The sequence below is a fragment of the Cucurbita moschata genome, unplaced genomic scaffold, assembly GCF_002738365.1.
Source record: "Cucurbita moschata cultivar Rifu unplaced genomic scaffold, Cmos_1.0 Cmo_Scf00022, whole genome shotgun sequence".
Classification (NCBI taxonomy): Eukaryota; Viridiplantae; Streptophyta; class Magnoliopsida; order Cucurbitales; family Cucurbitaceae; genus Cucurbita; species Cucurbita moschata.
In genome coordinates this window covers 184,653-204,235 of record NW_019268538.1, presented here as the reverse complement: position 1 = coordinate 204,235, position 19,583 = coordinate 184,653, and the positions used below count along the sequence as shown (strand labels likewise).

At 36.5% G+C, this 19,583-nt stretch overlaps 2 protein-coding genes, 1 long non-coding RNA gene and 1 pseudogene across 3 annotated transcripts; 3 read left to right on the top strand and 1 right to left on the bottom strand.

Moving 5' to 3' along the window:
• Positions 1-2,177: 2,177 nt before the first annotated feature.
• LOC111459211 lies at positions 2,178-5,501 on the top strand. The gene is made up of 2 exons (XM_023101994.1): positions 2,178-2,614; positions 3,313-5,501. The coding sequence occupies exons 1-2, from the start codon at positions 2,396-2,398 to the stop codon at positions 5,260-5,262; spliced, it is 2,169 nt and encodes a 722-aa protein (XP_022957762.1). The 5' UTR covers positions 2,178-2,395; the 3' UTR covers positions 5,263-5,501.
• Positions 5,502-5,641: 140 nt separating this feature from the next.
• LOC111459214 lies at positions 5,642-8,708 on the top strand (annotated as a pseudogene).
• A 1,688-nt stretch (positions 8,709-10,396) lies between these two features.
• On the top strand, positions 10,397-14,290 carry LOC111459212 (protein CNGC15b-like). The gene is given in 9 exon segments (XM_023101995.1): positions 10,397-10,700; positions 10,774-10,799; positions 10,802-10,850; positions 10,941-11,475; positions 11,559-11,771; positions 11,851-12,140; positions 12,836-12,947; positions 13,096-13,332; positions 13,438-14,290. Coding segments are annotated over 9 exon segments (2,154 nt in total). The 5' UTR covers positions 10,397-10,680; the 3' UTR covers positions 14,110-14,290.
• LOC111459215 lies at positions 11,612-18,889 on the bottom strand. The gene is made up of 3 exons (XR_002713258.1): positions 18,876-18,889; positions 11,872-12,240; positions 11,612-11,750 (listed from the first exon to the last, which is right to left on the bottom strand). It is a non-coding gene; the product is annotated as an uncharacterized LOC111459215 (long non-coding RNA).
• Between the last annotated feature and the right edge of the window lie 694 nt (positions 18,890-19,583).

Here is a 19,583-nt window from a genome sequence, read left to right as displayed (position 1 = left end):
ATATATATATATATATATATATATATATATATATATATATATATATATATATATATATATATATATAGTTACACGTATCAACATCAAACTATTATTTTTATGAAAGTAAAATAATATTTATAAAGTCACGTTTTATTATTAAATTTAGCTATTGACATTTTGTTATTTTCAAATTTAGTTTATGAACTATTATTATAAAGATTTATAGAATTACATACACACAGCAATATTAAAATACTATAGGTTTGGAACAAAATTATATTATTATTACTATTCTTGCTTATTTAATAATAATGACTGCACTACAATAATTGAACTTAAAATATTCGTTTTTCTTTCAACCCTCTATATTTCACTATATGCATCTCGAATAATAAAAAATTTAAAGATTTTGTGGACAATAAAATAAATAATGTATCTTTCAAAAAATAAACAAATGATGAAATAACGTCTACGGCCTGTTTTTGTCTACCGGTTCCACGACAGTAACATTATCCACTAAATTAATAAAAAAGAAATTATAATGGATATTGCCATATTGTTAATATTATGTATATGTGTGTGCATACAGAAGACATTCCCCTACATTATTTAAATTATTTATCGCATTAAAATAAAACTGCGGCTTAAAACTGGTTAATGGTTGCCTTTTTTTAAAATGAAATTAGTCTTTAATTTATCAATATGTGCACGTTTCAAATTATTATTATTATTATTATGTAATCGATTGAAAAATATATTTATAATAATAAAGAGCTTAGTAAAAATGTTTAAATGTACGAATTATATTCAAAATAATTAAGGTGTATAATCTTGTTTACCTTTTTTATAATTTCTATTTAGACGATACAGTTTAGGTAATCAAATAAATAATTGTTTAAAAACATCCACCATCGTGCATGTTTAAATCAAACAACAGAATTGACGGACATATTTAATATATTTTAAAAAATAGAAGATTACAACAACTTAATATATATAAGATTTTCAAATTTCAAAAATTTAAGTCGGATTTCTTGGTAACTAAATTTATATCCACCATAAATTTCATTTCTTTTAACTGCACAATTAAATGTGTTGAAAAATACAATAGATAACAATATATATATATATATATATATATATATATAATAATAAAATATACTTTTTACTCTGAAGAGGTTAGTTTTAAATATTAACTGAAATTTTTCAGAAAATGAATTTTTTTTTTTTAATTAAAAAAATACCTTTATGATTAATACGTGAATAGAACGTGTCTTAACAATACTTATTAACTTTCAAAATTAACATTAATATCTTCAAATTTTTAGAAAAAATAAAATATTTTTTATGATAGATTATTTTATTTATATATTGACCAATAATTTTTATTTGTATTCTTTATATATGGGTGTGGGGTTAATACGGTTTTTAAAAGTTAATGGATATTTTTTAATACCAGATTTTTTGTATTTTTGAAAGTTGGATAATTTTTTAAAATTCAAAAATATATTTTTTTTTAATATTTCGAAACAACATATTAATAATAATCTACACAAAGATATTTTTAATTTAAAAAAAAAAAAGAAGATATTTTTGAAGAAAAATAACAATTAACGTTTAAAATATTATTGAAAATTGTAAAAATTTAAACGTACTTTCATACAAATTACCAAAGTCTAAATATTTTTTTATAATTAATTTAGCCTCTAATATATATTAAACCAGTTTAAATCAAATTTAAATTTCAAATATATATTTATATACAATAATTCAAATCATGAAATACAATAAATATATTATCTTTAATATTAAATTAATTATAATATTTGTATTTTATATTTAATATATAAAATATTAATTTATACCATTCAAATTAAATATATATTTATCATTTAAAACACAAATTAATTTGGTGGCTCCCGGGAAAATAACTTTAAAATGGATATCTAATTTGGGTCAAGCCACCAAGTATCATCCAGTGTACAGCCCAAACCGTGTCAATTACAGAAATAATAATAAAAAAATCAATAGGCAAAGTATTATAATAATAATAATAATAATAATAATAATAATAATAATAATAATAATAATAATAATAATAATAATAATAATAATAAAAGAATGGCAATTACAGAAATAAATAAAAAAGCGAAAGGGCTAAGTATTTACGTCTTGGGTAACAGAAAAGGAAATAAAATAGCAAAAAAGGCTGCTCTTCCTCTTTTCCCTCCTCCCCTGAACTCAGAACGCCGATTCAATCCCCTTCCTTCCCTTATATCTTCTCTGTGAATTTCTTTCTCGACCACCGCTCCTCCCTTCTTCTTCTACATTGCGCCTCCTGCTTCTTTCTTCTACTTCTCGCATGGCTTTCTCCTTATTCAGATTGCCATCTCTCTGAACCCACCACTACACAATGACCGGTACATGGAAGAAACTCAAGATGGCTTTTGGGACTCGTATGTGTCTCCATCTTCCTCGTGTGTCTGGGGATTCGACGCCGTCTAGTAATGTTGCTCCCATGTCCTCCGAGGCTGTTTCTCCGATGGGTAGTGCTTCAAATTGCCGCCAATCTTCGCCGATTCATTCTTCGTCTAGTTCCCGTGTATCCAAAAGCGGATCAAGGTCTTCTAGGGTAATGATTCTGTTTTCTCGTTATTGGAATTGTCGATTAATTGCCTATTTCAATTCAATTTTGTTTGGTGGGTTGTCTTATCTTCTTTTGAAATCTTGTTACTCTTTTGGTTTTTGATTCTAGGTTGTTTTGAATACTCTTCCTATGATTGTTCTTTTTGTATTCGATCAGTTTTTTCATAGAATATCTATGACGGATTCTTACTGATCCTCTCAATAATGGGTTTTGAAGAAAACTTTACATAATGGTTTAGTTTTGCACGTTATCAGAGAATATTTATGCTTACAGAAATACAAACCCTTCTTTCGACGGACGGAGGCTATTGGTGTTTTCTTGTCTTATCCCGTTTCGAAATATTGTTGCCTCTTTCGTTATTCGTGTGGGGTACGATTGGATTTATTAGAACTTAGTTGTGATTTGTGAAAGAAGGCTATTCCTTGTTGGGTTCTGTTTCTTACTGTTTATGTTATTATCTTTCTTTTGCTATGTTCTAATCGTTTGATCAAGTGGAAGAACCCTTTGTTCTTTTCAGCATAATCTGTTAAGTGTTAAAACTATAATGCATCTTAATGCTGGCCAAGAAGGTTCTTGTCGATTCTGGGAAATCTGATCATATTAGGCAGTATTTTGGAGTTATTTTTGGCACTTATTTGCATTTGGACTTGCCCATTTGATTGAATGTTCTTTCTAAATTGCAGAGGACCTGTGCAATATGCTTGATCACCATGAAAGCAGGGAATGGGCATGCTATTTTCACTGCAGAGTGTTCTCACTCTTTCCATTTCCATTGCATTGCCTCAAATGTAAAGCATGGGAGCCAAATTTGCCCTGTTTGCAGAGCGAAATGGAAAGAAATTCCTTTCCAGATTTCCACTTCGGATTGCGCTAACCCCAGAACCAACCCAGTTGGCTCGGCCCTAGACGATCCATGGATGGCTATGGTTCGACAGATGGCTTCTCCTCGCTCCGATACTGGTAGACAGATCTCCTCTCTTTTTCATGGTTCTGAACCAGTAGCTTATGATGATGATGAAGCTTTAGATCAACAACCTCATGCCACCGAGAGAAGCACATCAAATGATGGTGCCACTGTTCATAGTTGCACTGATAAAGTAGAGGTCAAAACGTACGCTGAAATTTCAGCTGTTCCAAGATCAGTTTCTCGTGATCACTTCTCTGTGTTAGTCCATGTCAAGGCTCCTTTCTCCATTGCTACACAAAATAACTCTAGAAGCCAGGCTGCATTGCCTCTATTGAATCAACCTTCTCGTGCACCAGTTGATCTGGTAACAGTGCTTGATGTTAGTGGCAGTATGGCAGGTACGAAGCTTGCCCTGCTCAAACGTGCTATGGGTTTTGTGATCCAGAATCTCGGTCCTTCTGATCGGCTTTCGGTCATATCATTCTCCTCAACCGCTCATCGTCTTTTCCCGCTTTCTCGAATGACTGACCTTGGACGACAGCAGGCATTGCGGGCTGTTAATTCTCTATCATCAAACGGTGGGACAAACATTGCTGAAGGCTTGAAGAAAGGTGCCAAGGTGTTGGTTGACCGGAAGTTGAAGAATCCTGTTGCTAGCATTATAATGTTGTCTGATGGGCAGGATACATATACTTTCAATGGTTCTAGTAGTGCTCGTCCCCAAATAGATTACGAGTCCCTCCTTCCAGTTTCAATTCTTCGCAATAACCACTCTGGAATGCAGCAGATACCGGTGCATACGTTTGGAGTCGGTGCAGACCATGATCCCGTGACAGCGCATACGATTTCCAACGCATCTGGGGGCACATTTTCAGTTATAGAAAACGAAAGCACAATCCAGGATGCATTCGCTCAGTGCATTGGTGGCCTCTTGAGCGTGGTGGTGCAGGATCTGCAGGTTGAAGTAAGATGCATTCACCCAAGTCTGCAGCTTGGTTCAATACAAGCAGGAAGTTACCAAGCCAGCATCACAGAACGTGCAAGACGTGCCACCGTACACTTCGGAGACTTGTATGCCGAAGAAGAGAGGGACTTTTTGTTGACACTCAACATTCCAGTTGATGAATCTGAAGGTGAGATGCCATTGCTAAAGGTTAAATGCGTTTACAAGAACCCCATCACCAAAGAGCCAATCACTTTGGACGAGGTCAGTGAGGTTCAAATACAGAGGCTAGACAGAGTAGGGGAACAAGCAGTGTCATTAGAAGTAGACAGGCAGCGAAATAGATTCCGAGTGGCAGAGGCGATATCGGAGGCTAGAGTTGCTGCGGAACGGGGTGATTTAGCTGGTGCAGTGTCTGTGTTGGACAATTGTTATAGAACCGTGTCTGAATCAGCATCTGGTCGAGGTAGCGACCAATTTTGTGCAGCTCTTTGCGCCGAGCTGAAGGAAATGAAGGAAAGAATGGCGACAAAGCATATGTACGAGGCGTCTGGAAGAGCATATGTGCTGTCGGGATTGAGCTCGCATTCATGGCAGAGAGCAACTGCGAGAGGGGATTCAGTGGACATGGAAAGCGCAGTGCAGAGTTATCAAACGCCATCCATGGTGGATATGGTGACTCGTTCTCGGACCATGATATTGGGGTCGCCGCCATCTCAAAGAACACTGATTCCCACTCACTCTTTCCCGGTGAGAGCACTGCAGCCGCCATCTCCGCGGTAAATTGTAGTGACTGATAAGGTTTGAAGCTGAAATGAGCTGAAATGGCTCTGCAATTCCCAATGCTCTGTTTTTTTTTTTTCTTCATGGTTCTTCTATTGGTTTATTTGATTTATACAATTCCTTTTGTTTTTGACGTGGGTGGGTTAATCGTTGTCGTTAGGATTCGTTGTTTGGAAATACCATTTCTGTATTTATTTCACTACATTAATAAAAATATCATTCAACATCATATCTAAGCTTTGTAGTGTAGTTTTGAAACAGAGTATTCATGACAAGAATATTTTTTTATTTTTTTATTTGTTTTTCAAAAAGATCAAGGATATTAGTTTCTTTTTTTTTCTTTTTTCTTTTTTTTTTTTGATAAAATTTAGACCAAATTTGGTTCCTCGGCCTTCTCCACTCAGTGGGACTGTTTCAATCTGTTTATTTTTCCCGACGGCGGCAGGTATGATCTTTTTTTTGGATTTTTGAACCCTAAATTCTGATTTACATTGCGAGTTTTTGTTGAAATGAAACCTGTATAGTGTTTATGAATACGAAAGAGGTAGTGAAGCAGTTCATCGTGTGACAAACCTCAGGAAATTTGTGGCGGAGCCTTCAAATTTATCGACGGAGTCATTGGCACTCTGAATGGCAAAAAAAGCGACACCTGCTACCACTACGTATTCTCCGTCTCCTACTACCCACAAAACCAGGCCACCCATTCAGAAGCGACGACGTCGATTGGGTTCGCCCAGATGGCCGAGGCTTCCACCAGTGCCGTCCTGCTTGTATGTCTATCCTGCCCGCTTCTGTTTTTCTCATCTGCTGTTCGCTGCTCCACATAATTAGCTTTACGTTATTGTTTCATTTATTGTATGTTTAGCTGCAGCTTCTGATTATCTTGCTAAAAAAACTGTGGTTTCTAATTGCTGCTAGTCTGAGCTCGTCGTTCTCAATTAGTTAACCCTTGTGGTTTAAAATGTGTTGTTTCCATCAAAGTCTTATTGATAGGTTCATCCTTGGAGGCTTGGTTCAGTATTGTTCGTAGTTAATCATATAGTCATTGACTTCAGAAAATGAGGATTTTACATTTTTGTTGTTGAATTTGCACTGAAACATCATTTTATCATTCACATGCAGTTTTCAGGACTGGTGCTGTAAATGCTGCTTCAGGTTCAGCTTATGCAGAGTTTGGTAATACCAAGGTCATTGCTTCTGTGTAAGTTCTAGCTTACAACCTACGTCTTTGCTGATGAGCTTGAGTACCAACGCCCTAACCTACATGAACTTTGATGCTTTTCCTTTTATCATTCAAATCTTTTGCCACTTTTTGCAGCTTTTTGTGCATGAATTAAGAGCTTTACCCTTTCTTTATTCATATTCTGCGTTCTTTGCATCAGTTTTGGCCCTAGAGAAAGTAAGAAAGCAATGATGTACAGTGATATTGGCCGGCTGAATTGTAGTGTCAGTTATACAACATTTTCGACTCCAGTTCGGGGACAGGTGTGAAGGATACTGCTCTCGTTGTATATGTTTTATACATCATACTCTTATCATCATGATTATCTGATTTTGTATGAACTTCATTTGTTAGGGATCAGAAAACAAGGAGTTCTCTTCATTTGCTACATAAAGCTTTGGAGGGGGCAATAATACTGGAGATGTTCCCCAAGACAACTGTTGATGTATTTGCCTTGGTGTTGGAATCTGGAGGCAGTAAGTTTAAGATTGTTTTAGATGGATAGTAATTGTTTAGATATTGGCTGACGAACACGAACACGAACAAGTATTCTGGGTTACCCTCACCTGGGGAGTACCAATGATTTGTTATTCAATTTTGCAGTAGAACATAATAAGACGGTTGAGGATCGTTGGGAGGGAGTCTCATATTGGCTAATTAAGGGTTGATCATGGGTTTATAAATAAGGAATAGATCTCCATTGGTACGAGGCCTTTTGGGAAGCCCAAAGCAAAACCAATGGGAGCTTATGCTCAAAGTGGACAATATCATACCATTGTGGAGATTCATGGTTTCTAACAAGAGCTCGTAATGCTGTGGAGCTTGTTGGTTACTTATTTTGGGTCACTTAACTACTTGTCAGCCATAGGTTTCACATTAAGGCATCCATGAGTCAAATTTTATGCTTGCTGGCATCAGTTTGGAGATAGAACCGACTAGTTTTCTCCTTAGCTCTTTGCATGTAACGACCCAAGCCCACTACTAGCAGATATTGTCCTCTTTGGGCTTCCTCTCAAGGTTTTAAAACGCGTCTGCTAGAGAAAGGTTTCCACACCCTTATAAAAAACGCTTTGTTCTCCTTCCCACATCGATTGCTTTGTTCTCCTTCCCACATCGATTGCTTTGTTCTCCTTCCCACATTGATTGGAGAAGGGAACGAGTGCTAGCAAAGACACTGGCCCCAAAGGGAGGTGGATTGTGAGATCCCATGTCAGTTGGGAAGGAGAATGAAGCATCCTTTACAAGGGTGTGAAAATCTTTCCCTAGCAAACGCGTTTTTAACCCTAGAGGGAAAGCCCGAAAGGAAAAGCTAAAAAAAGTCAATATCTGCTAGCAGTGGGCACCTAGGTCAGTACCTTCAGATTTTATACTTTTTATGTAAACTAAAGCATGGAAGTAAGGTTACCTTTTCTTTAATATTGACATTTTGTTGTGGCAGGTGAGCTTCCTGTTGTGATATCATGTGCTAGTCTTGCTCTTGCTGATGCAGGGATTATGCTTTATGATCTTGTTGCCTCAGTTTCTGTGGTATGCATTCCGATTCCAACATAATGCACTCATAATTCTTTATTTTTAAGTTCTTATACAGTCACTCATATCTGTTAACCAGAGCTGCTTTGGGAAGAATCTTCTTATTGATCCTATGTTGGAAGAGGAAAACTACGAAGATGGAAGTTTGATGATAACTTGTATGCCATCTCGTTACGAACTCACTCAGCTCACTATCACAGGCCAGTGGTCAACTGCTAAAATTAATGAGGTAAACATCTACTTTTAAGTTCATCTTTCAACCCTACCAGAGTCACGAGAAGTTGAGAAGTAAACAATAAGTTATCTATAATACCACCACAGGGTATGCAATTTTGCGTTGATGCGTCGTGTAAGCTTGTGAAGATCATGCGGTCATGTTTGAAGGAATCTGCCACCATTTCAGAGGTATAAAAGTAACCATTTTTTCATTCAAGGAAAAGAACACAAAAGAATTGGAATGGTGGAAGAAGCGAAGTTGACTTGAAGCTATTTTTGCATTTATTATAATGTTGGTGAGTCAAGTCAGAGCCTCAGCCTACCTCTTTCTGGTCTTCCTGGTCTATGGTCTGCGCTTCTGCCACCGCCCATTTTCAAAGTCTATTCCCCCACCAAAGTCAATTTTCATTATATACATGTATGTGTATTCTTTTTTTAATGGTTAGTTATGATCCTTTGAGATAATATGGATTGATTATGCTTTTGATTATATCCATAGCTTGAAACTATTCTATTAGTTTCACTGCATCGCTCCTCTCCTCTCCTCTTCTCGTTCTGGAAGAACATTCTTCTTTGTCGATTAGCTCTCTTTATCCAATTTTAGTGATTTGGCTGATGACTAACAAAAACAATAGCTGAAATGCATCGTACTCAAGTATGATTTAAGTATAATTCAATTGTTTAAGACATAAGCGGATGGGAAATGTATTCTAAATATTGAATGGAAAATGCATTCTAAGTATTGAATCATGTTTATTTTGTGAGTAGGAAACATGAATGATGATGGGTACCCAAGTTCCAATCTCTCCCCACTTGAACCACGATTGAATGTTATAGCGAACAGTAAAGAAATAGTAAGAATCCATAATGTACAAATAAATATTTTCTTATCGACTCTAAGAAAGCAAGCAAGCAAGGCTATAGAGCATGAATATGCATATGTATATGATATGCGTGGGGAAGGAGAAGGCTAAAAATGGAGGCAATGCCAAATGAGAACAGTCTGTAAGGCAATGGCAATGGAAGAGGAGCAGCAATAAATGGGTATTATTAATGCTCCCATAAGGGGTGTCGAAAGGTCTTCTCAGATTATGGCCCCATTTTTACTCCCTATTTTCAACTTCATTTCCCTTCCTTCTCTTTACTTTACATTATTATTAAAACAACTCAATACAAAAACGCACTATAAACCATAGTCTATACATAATACAATAGAAAATTTAAACCTTATAAAATTTCCATAAAGAAAACAAGGCCGACCAAACTACAAGTATTAAATTATTAACAAATTGCAAAGAAGTTTCACAAATAATTCCAATTCTCTCTCTCTCTCTCTCTCTCTCTCTCTCTCTCTCTCTCTCTCTCTCTATATATATATATATATATATATATATATATATATATATTTCCACCTCAAGCCATAGAACAGCCAATATTGCTCTTGATACAGAACCAGAGATTCAGAGAAGCTCACAAGTTTGATTTCTTGGTGTTCACAATAATCTATCATAAAAGGTATTTGATTTCTTTATTTACATTCTATTATAAGCATTTTCTCTACAAAACTAAGAATTCTATTAAGAATGGAGTAAATTTTTTAATTTGTTAAGAGTGAGGGAAAATGAAATAAAAAAATAGCAATAAAAACCAAAAAGAATCAAAAGCCAAACTTTGGCTTCCTCTGAGGAACAGAAAAAGAAAAAGAAGTCGGGGTTTTGTTGTTTCTTATTCCTTCCCAAAATATATAGAGTGAAGTCAACTCCTAGGATCTATATAATAAGAACAGCCAAAGGAAAGGGCAAAAGAAAAGTACCTTTTTTTAAAAAAATTTACTTCATTTGAAGATCCAACAAGAGCATCTTCTTGCCATTTTCTGTTATGGATTGTTTCTTTGTCTCTGTCGTTCTGTCTCTTTCACATACTCATGGAAGCGCTGCTTCTGGGTTTCCATTATTTTATTTCTTAGTTTCCTGTGTCAATCTTCTCTTTCAACCCACCATTGAACGTTTCAAAGCCCATTTTCCCCATTTCCTTCAAATTCTGAATTTCAAGTCGTCGTCGTCGACGTCTGGCCGTGAAGAACAAGAAGGGTTTCTCTTCATGTTCTGAAACAGGTATTTCTACAAGACCCCACTGCCATGTTTCTCTTGTCGGTGTGTTATTTGAATGAGAAAGAGAAAGAAAGTTTGGTTTAAAGAATTGGGTACATAGTTCAAATGATCTTGAACGGCTGAAAGAAGCAAAGTTTCTCTCATCTCTGTATCACCATTTTTTTTTTCTTTTCATTCTCCTTTTGGAGGGGGGGTTGAGATTCTCTATGATATTTAAAGTTTTTGGTTGTTGAAGAGGGTATTTTAATAGAAAATACTCACATGTCCAACTTGTTCATTTGAGTTGTGCAGTTTGAGAGGCTTTACAGCTTCATCCTTGCTGCAATCTTGTTAATTCACATGATTCATGGTGACACCAGGCATGGAAACTCTTCCTCTCCCGGCTATGTGGCCCTGAATTCATCCCTTTAATCTTATTTTCTTCTGTTGCAGGTTGACTACATTAGAACTGCAGCCAGAGGTTCATTTGGGGAGATCTTTATGGCTTATGGTAGTTCTAGATCCGTAAGGTTAGTTTCCTTCTCAACCTCAAACCAGAGAACTCAATTTTCAACACAATTTCTGTTGTTTTCTGTAGCATTTATCGGATTCTTTTCCAGATTCCAAGATGATCTTGAATCATCCACCCTGCCTACCATCAACGGTGGTGGCGTGAAGAAGATCATATACAACCTTGATGGCACACATATACCAGAATCGACGGCTTCCAGGAAGTCTGGAAGATCCTTGCGAGCTAAAGTTCTGTCTAGAGTTTTCTCTGAGGATTATGAGAGAGTGCAAAGAAAAATATTGGATCCTAGAGGACAAGCCATAAGGAGATGGAATAAAATCTTTTTAGTAGCTTGTTTAATCTCTTTGTTTGTAGACCCACTTTTCTTTTACTTGCCTGTCGTCCGGGATAACGTCTGCATTGATATAGTAGTAGGTCTCGAAGTCGTCCTCACAATTATAAGAACAATAGCTGATGTTTTCTACACAGTTCATATTCTCATTAAGTTTCGTACAGCTTATGTCGCGCCCTCTTCTCGTGTATTTGGGAGAGGAGAGCTTGTTATAGACACTTGTAAGATAGCAGTGAGGTATCTACGGCATGGTTTCTGGATTGATTTCATTGCAGCCGTGCCAGTTCCTCAGGTATATGTGGGTTTCTCAATTGCTTTACCATTGATGTTGGGTATGAGGTTGACAAATTGTTGATCTAAGCACTGCTTTTGTAGGTACTGATATGGATTGTCATCCCCAACCTCAGTGGCTCAATAATGACAAACACCAAGAACTTTCTGCGGTTCTTTCTCATTTTCCAGTACATCCCAAGGCTTTTTCTCATATTTCCTCTCTCAACACAAATTGTTAAGGCCACTGGACTTGTGACACAGACAGCATGGGCTGGAGCTGCTTATAACCTGATCCTGTACATGTTGGCAAGCCATGTGAGTAGAAGAATAAGTAGAAATGAATAACTTAACTTATATGACTCAAGCTGATCCTATTGTTTTATTCTTTTAAAAGGTTCTAGGAGCTTGCTGGTACCTTCTTTCAATTGAGCGACAAGAAGCATGCTGGAGAACACTTTGTAAGTTTGACAAATCTTGTAACAATGGATTCTTCGACTGTCATAAGATCGATGACCCTCAAAGGGGCTCGTGGTTTCGTATGAGCAACATCAAAAACACATGCAATCCAAATGATCCCTTTTATCAATTTGGTATATATGGTGATTCAATAACTTTCCATGTCACAACCTCAACGTTTTTCAACAAGTACTTCTACTGTCTTTGGTGGGGTCTGAAAAATCTCAGGTGAGCTAATCCTGCATTTGGAAGTTCTATTTTCATACTCCTCTGAAACGAAGGAACAATTTAACAATATGGAATTGTCATATGCTTCAAATACATTGCCCTAAGGGGCTGGAAGATTAGCGTAGATCTCACATTGGTTGGAGAGGGGAATGAAACATATCTTATAAAGGTGTGAAAATCTCTCCCTAGTATATATGTTTTAAAAACCGTGAGGCTGACAGCGATATGTAACGGGCTAAAGCAGACAATATCGGCTAGCGATAGGACTTGGGCTATTACAAATGGTATTAGAGCCAAACACCAGGCAATGTGCCAGTAAGGACGCTGGGCTCCAACGGAATGGATTGTGAGATCCCACATTGGTTGAAGAGGGGAAGGAAGCATTCCATATAAGGGTGTGTAAACCACTCACTAGAAGACGCATTTTAAAAACCTTGGGGGAAGCTCAAAAGGAAAAACTCAAAGAAGATAATATCCGCTAGTGGTGGGCTTGGGCAGTTACAATCAGAACACGTACTTCTGAAAGTTCTTTTTCAGGGAAAAACATTATGTTGTCATGAAACTTGTTGAGGAAGAAACTAGTTTTTCATTTATATGTCACTGTTGTGGCTGTTTAAGGGAGTTCTGAAAGTTCTTCTTCAGCCCTCAAAGAGTTTGATCTGAAAATTTCAACCATCTTTGATTTATACGTGCAGTTCCTTGGGACAAAATCTTGCCACAAGCACTTTTGTTGGGGAAATAGTTTTTGCCATAATTGTGGCAACTCTTGGACTGGTTCTGTTTGCATTGCTCATTGGCAATATGCAGGTAAGCCATTCATATAATTGCTATTGTAATCAATCATTTTGTTCTACCCAGTTCTGTTATATATCATGCTTGTTCTTCATAGTTTCTATAAAATCATTGTCAGTCTTGCTTGAAGTTAAATGAATCATAAATGCTTATTTGTTTTCAGAAATACCTCCAATCGACGACTGTCCGGTTAGAAGAGTGGAGAATCAGGAGAACTGATACAGAGCAATGGATGCATCACAGGCAGCTACCTCCAGAGCTCAGACAATCTGTCCGCAGATATGATCAGTATAAGTGGGTAGCAACTCGAGGAGTTGATGAAGAATCGCTGCTTAGAAGCCTTCCATTGGATCTCCGAAGAGACATAAAACGTCACCTCTGCCTCGATCTTGTTCGAAGGGTAAGTTTCACACATAAACTGGAGGAGAATTTGTGGAAATGATCAAAATGTGGCTAATTAATCTGATTCTTCTCTGTGCTGCACACTCTTCCTTGATTTTGGCAGGTTCCATTGTTCGATCAAATGGATGAAAGAATGCTAGATGCAATATGCGAGAGACTTAAGCCTGCCTTGAGCACAGAAGGCACATTTCTGGTGCGAGAGGGCGATCCAGTCAATGAAATGCTATTCATAATCAGAGGACATCTCGATTCATACACCACTAATGGCGGCAGAACAGGATTCTTCAACTCCTGTTGTATCGGTCCAGGTGATTTCTGTGGTGAGGAGCTGCTAACATGGGCACTCGATCCTCGTCCCAGCGTTGTGCTTCCTTCTTCCACTCGCACGGTCAAAGCCATCTCAGAAGTAGAAGCATTTGCTCTCATAGCAGAGGATTTGAAATTCGTATCCTCCCAGTTCAGAAGACTCCACAGCAAACAACTCAGGCACAAGTTTCGATTCTACTCGCATCAATGGCGAACATGGGCTGCCTGCTTTGTTCAAGCTGCATGGCGGCGATATAAGAGACGCAAAGGAAGAGCCGAGCTCATGGCTAGAGAGAGGTATCCAGCTACCAACCTCGACTCGCCATTTTCACCACCAACTGCATCAAATTCGGATACATGTTCAGGAAACCCTAGAATAAGGATGAACAAGCGCTGTGTGTCGGATGCCGGGGTAGTAAGCTCACTGCAGAAGCCAGAAGAGCCCGACTTCTCCATTGTCGAGGAATGAATGAATCTACAATTCTATTATTTGTTCTGTGTGTAAAATGAAATGATAAGGCCCAACTCCCCAAAATGGGCCCAAATACAGATCCAAAGGCCCAACTCTCCAAAATGGGCCGAAATACATATCCAAAGGCCCAATGTATTTTACGTTTCCTATAATATGGGCCTGGCCCGGATTGATGAAAGATGTAGTAGACAAATGAAAAGGGGGGTGGAGGTGGACAACATTTAATTTAACCCTCCAAAAGTGGGACAACTCAGTAAATAAAAAGGATATGGGTCCCACATCTGGCCACATCAGCAGCAGTAGTCATTACCATCGGGCCCACTTTGACCAGTCCTCTGCATTCATTTCCATTGACCATTGGAGGGGTTATTTTGCAATGATCATGTAATTAACACACCAAATCACGATTAATTAACGAAATTACAGTTTCTTTGGAGACCAAATAGAAACACATTATTATTTGTCGGATACATACAAAAATAAAAAAATAATAAAAAAATAAAAGTAAAATTCGGTTGCATTATGCAAAGTCCCCACTCTTGTTCGTGTGACCATGTGAGGTTTATAACAAGGTCCAACGCTAAAATAATAATGTTGCGTACTAACAACAGTATTCTGTCTTTTTTTTTTTCTTCCATTAAATTAATAAATTTTATTTACCTAGAACACGGTAAAAAGAAATAATTTACTGAGGACGGTAAAAAGGGGTAATGTTACAATTTTGTACAGATTAGGTGGAAAGGGTAAATTATTAGGAAGTAAAAGTAATGAATGAGAAGATAATTGGGTGAAAATGACATGGAAAATAATTATTATGTTTGCACATATGTGGAAAAGAGGCATACGGAAGTAGGGACCCTAATAATCTAATTCAATTTAAATGGGAATCCAACAATAATAATAATGACCCTTCAATTTCACACCATTTTTTAAAATTATTTTTATTTTCAGATAATTCAATTATATAAATACATAATTTTATTTAACATTATTTTTAATTATATTGACACGATTTTATGAATAAAACTAATTTTGTTTAGTAAGGTAGGTATATAATTAATGTAATCCTCACCTCCACATTAATGAATAGCTATAGTACACAACAGTATATTTACATTTAATAATTCATTATCATAATTCTATAAGAAAATAAACAAGTACCCGTTTTTAATTATATTAATTATGCTACAACGGTGACCCTTAAAAAGTAGCTTTGTAAGGTGTCCACTCGTCAATAGTAGAGAAGTCGACAATAATAAAATAGTTGTCAGCTCGTCGAAAGGAAGAACATTGTCAATGGTGGGAAGAGAAAAAGTCGTGGAGTTGAGAATAAAGTGAGTTGTGGGAGAGGGAAAGCACGAGAAAAACGAAGAGTAGAAAAAAAAGAAAAAAGTGTTTAAAATGTTTACTTTAAAAAGTTAGATCGAACTGACGTCCACGTCGTATATTTAAAAACTTATAGATATATTAAATAAAATTTTGAAATAAATAAATAATTATTAATGTATGAATGTTGCATGGTTTATTGTAGTAATAGATAGGGTGGCATTATTCAAATATTGGGGTGGGTGGGTTACCAAAATTAATGGCAGCAAAAGGATGTCCTAAACAAATCAACCATAGGTTAAAATTTTTATTTCTATTATCTAGAAAATTCAGTAATGTACGACGTTAACGTGGTGATGTTGAGAGGAGATGAGGTGATAGCAATGTGACGTATATTCTGTTCACACAAATAATAAGTCGGTTCTCGTTTTTTGTTTTCTTCCCAAAATTATTTTTATTTATTTTCAAAATTTTAAAAAAATAATTTTAAAATTTATTCCAATACTCCGATTATACAAATTATAATATAAGTAGTGACTTTCAATTCTTTAAGTCATTTTTAATTATCTTTATCTTTAAAATTGAGAGTGTAAGTCAATTTATTTATTTATTATTATTATTTTTTAATCGAGGGCAAGGAAAGGAAACCTGCCGACAGCATGCGGAAAGGACACGAAGGCAAAGGAGATGTCAAAGATTTTGCATTAAAATTCTTAAATTCCACATTTTTTTTAATAATTAAAAAAGAATTGAATTAAATATTTAAAATAAATGATGGAAAATTGAAATAAAAGGTGGAAAATGGAAAAAGGACCACATTAGCAATAAGAGGGAGTAATTAATATGGAGGCAAGGTCAAAGCAGGGAACAGTTTGAGAAAAGGATGGAAGGAAGGCGGTGTAGGAAAAATTAGAAGAAGAAGAAAGCAACAGCTTAACCTCACCTGTCAATGGCGGCGAGAAACAGAGCCACTGAGAGAGAAATTAAACCAACTCCTCAGCTCCTGTCCTTATGAAACATACCCATCCAAAATATTAAAACCAACCCGTTTCACGTTTAAATCCTAAACATTTTTTTTTTTAAATCGTTTGGTTGACGACGGTATGTAACGAACTAAAGTAGTTAATAATTGCTAACGGAGCATGTTGTAAATGGTATAAGATCCAGTTACGGGATGGTGCAAGGCACTCGTTGAAGTAGGGATTAGACCCTTGATTTTATTACATCTCTTTATAATCTCGTACAATTAAGAAGAAGATCATAAATATATAAATGGTGGTAAAATTGAAAAGATGAAAAAGGAGAAAGGCTATCCTCTTTTTTTTTTTCTTTTGCTCTAATTATTTTGGTTAATATTCTCTATGCACCAATAGATTTGAGACACGTCAATGAGTTAAAAGGAAAGGAAAAGAAAGGAAACAAAGGCATTGATGGGAATCATTCCAAGGAAGAACACACAAAAACACCCATAATTTTCTTACAACATCCACCATTTATTTATTTCAGGAAAAAAAAAAATTGAACTTGGCTCTGAAAAAATTTGAATCCTTGAGCCAAAAATGGAGAAAATTATGGTGAGATTTAGGATGAAAGGGGTGTTTACGACCCATGTGAGTGTTAAATTTAGCCGAAAGAAATTGAGTCTAATTCAAAAAGGCAAAACTTTTCGAAAAAGGAATGCATGTGCTATGTAACAGTCGAGATATTGTCCTTTTTGGATTTTTTGTATTATAGGGAGATGTCGTTACCCTCTCTAACCGCTCATAATCTAAGTTCATTGTTAGTAGATATTGAGGTATTTGGAGTTTTCATGTAGTGGATGAGATTGTATTTGTAATGGTTAAACTTTCTTTTTTTGGGTGGGTCTGTTGGAGAGAGTCATTCATGAATATGGGATCTCACAATCTACACGCAAGAATATTCTTTTTGGTAGGGTGAGAAAGGAATAGAAGTGGAACACGCAAACTAAGAACACACACAGGTCAAGTGGTACCTGAGAAGTAGTTGTCTAAGGTAGTGAGTGTGGTAGGAAAATGGGCATAACAACCGAGGGCTGCTGCGGGGATTGAGGGTGGGGCTTAGTGGTAGGCTGCAAAAGAAGAGCTTCAGTTCTTATCTGACTAGGAATTCCACCAGTTTTCTTGTTCTTGGGAAGTGGGCGTTCAATCATAAAATGCCTTTTGAAATAATTTCAATTGGAGCTCCAACAAACAAGGCCATTCTCCACTCAAAAACTTTTAAAAAAACAAAGAAACAACATATGGATCACTTCACTCCAGCTTGCTAGCTACACATATCCTATGTTTGTGAGACAAAACACCCATAAACTGCACTAAGGTTGTTTTGTTTTTGTTTGTTTTGTTTGTTTTTTTTTTTTGTTTTGCCAAGCTCTCTTTCCATTTAGTGTATATTCTATCGTAGTCTAAGTTTAATGCCAGTAGATATTGTTTATTTTGGTCTATTACGTATTACCGTCAGCCTCACGATTCTAAAACGTGTCTACTAGAGAAAGATTTTCATATCTATAAAGAATGTCCCGTTCTCCTCTCCAACCAATGTGGGATCTCACAATTCACTCTCTTGGGGGCCAGCGTCCTCGCTGGTATACCGCTCGGTGCCTACCTCTTATACCATTTATAACAGACTAAGCATATCGTTAGTAGATATTGTCCATTACATATCGTCGTCAGTCTCACAGATTTAAAACGCGTCTACTAGGGAAAGATTTTTACATTCTTAAATGTTTCGTTCCCCTCTCCAACCGATGTGGAATCTCACAATCTCAGTATCCTTGCTAGCACACCACCCGGTGTCTGGCTCTAATACCATTTATAACAACCCAAACCCACTGTTAATAGATATGATCCGTTTTGGCCGGTTACGTATCGCTGTTTTAAAATGCATCTACTACAGAAAGATTTCTACACCCTTATATAACAAATGATTCGTTTTCCTCTCTAGATCTCACAATCTCTGTGTCCTCACTTGCACCCTGCTTGGTGTCTAGCTCTAATACAATTTGTAACAACTCAAGTTAATCGTCAGTAGATATTATCTGCTTTGGTCCATTACATATCACCGTCAGCCTCACGATTTTAAAACGCGTTTATTAAGAAAAACTTTCCACACTTTAATAAGAAATGTTACGTTTATCTCTCTAACTAATATGAAATCTCACCGATTTAGTTCATAACGAGACGGGTAGAGTATGATATTGTTGACTGATAGATAGATAGGGAGGGAGAGAGAGAGAGAGAGGGCATGCATATGCATTTTGATATGGATGACATTTTTGGGTTGGAAGAAATGTATGGTGTGGTAGACCCAATTTCCTCATTTGGTGAAGCCAATTTGACCACTCTTATTTACAGGTTTTGAGCTCTCATTGGTTGCTTCAACCTCAAAAGCCTTCCATGGAGGCTGTCTTCCTCTGCTACCTCCAATTATGATACTCATAGTGCCTCAAAGCATATTCCTCATATCTTGTCTCTCTAAAGGGGTGGGGGAAGATGCCCACGTGTCAACCAAGGGACTCCCTTTCCTCCCTTCCTTCCTCCTCTTTTTTCATCTTTCTTTCTCTCCTTTTCCTTTCTAGTGGGAACCATATCTTCTCCTTCCACGCACAAACCCACCGACTAACTCAATCTAGTGTAAAAATCTAGATCGAAACGGACAATATCTACTAGGGGTGGACTTGACATGTTTAGATTTGGTCACCCTTTTGTAATTAAATATACCCTTAATGTGAAACGTCTACTTATCTCTACAACGACATGATACTGTACATTTTGGACATAGGCGGCAGCCTTTGACTTAGTCAACGGAAAAAAAAAATGTGAGTTTTGTAAACATAAATTTGATGAGTTATGGGAGTAAATGGCGAAGTGTATGAGAAAACAAAAGCAATAATGGAGGAGTTGGGGCTTGAGATCCAAAGCTATATGGGACAGTGATGCAGCAAAAAGAAGATGCAGCAGCTCTGATCACCCATTCCTTTGCTCAACGCTCCATGTCTCTCTTCCTATAGTCCAAGGACATGGGAAAAACATTAAATTACAACACACAAACCACAAACATTAATTACAACAACAATTTATTATACAATTTGATTCTTTGTCGTTAATCAAATTTCACATAACTTTAAT

Coding starts and splice junctions, on each gene's coding strand:
- LOC111459211 (XM_023101994.1), top strand. CDS start 2,396: ATGACCGGTACATGGAAGAAACTCAAGATGGCTTTTGGGACTCGTATG. Junction 2,615..3,312: donor GCGGATCAAGGTCTTCTAGG/GTAATGATTCTG, acceptor TCTAAATTGCAG/AGGACCTGTGCAATATGCTT.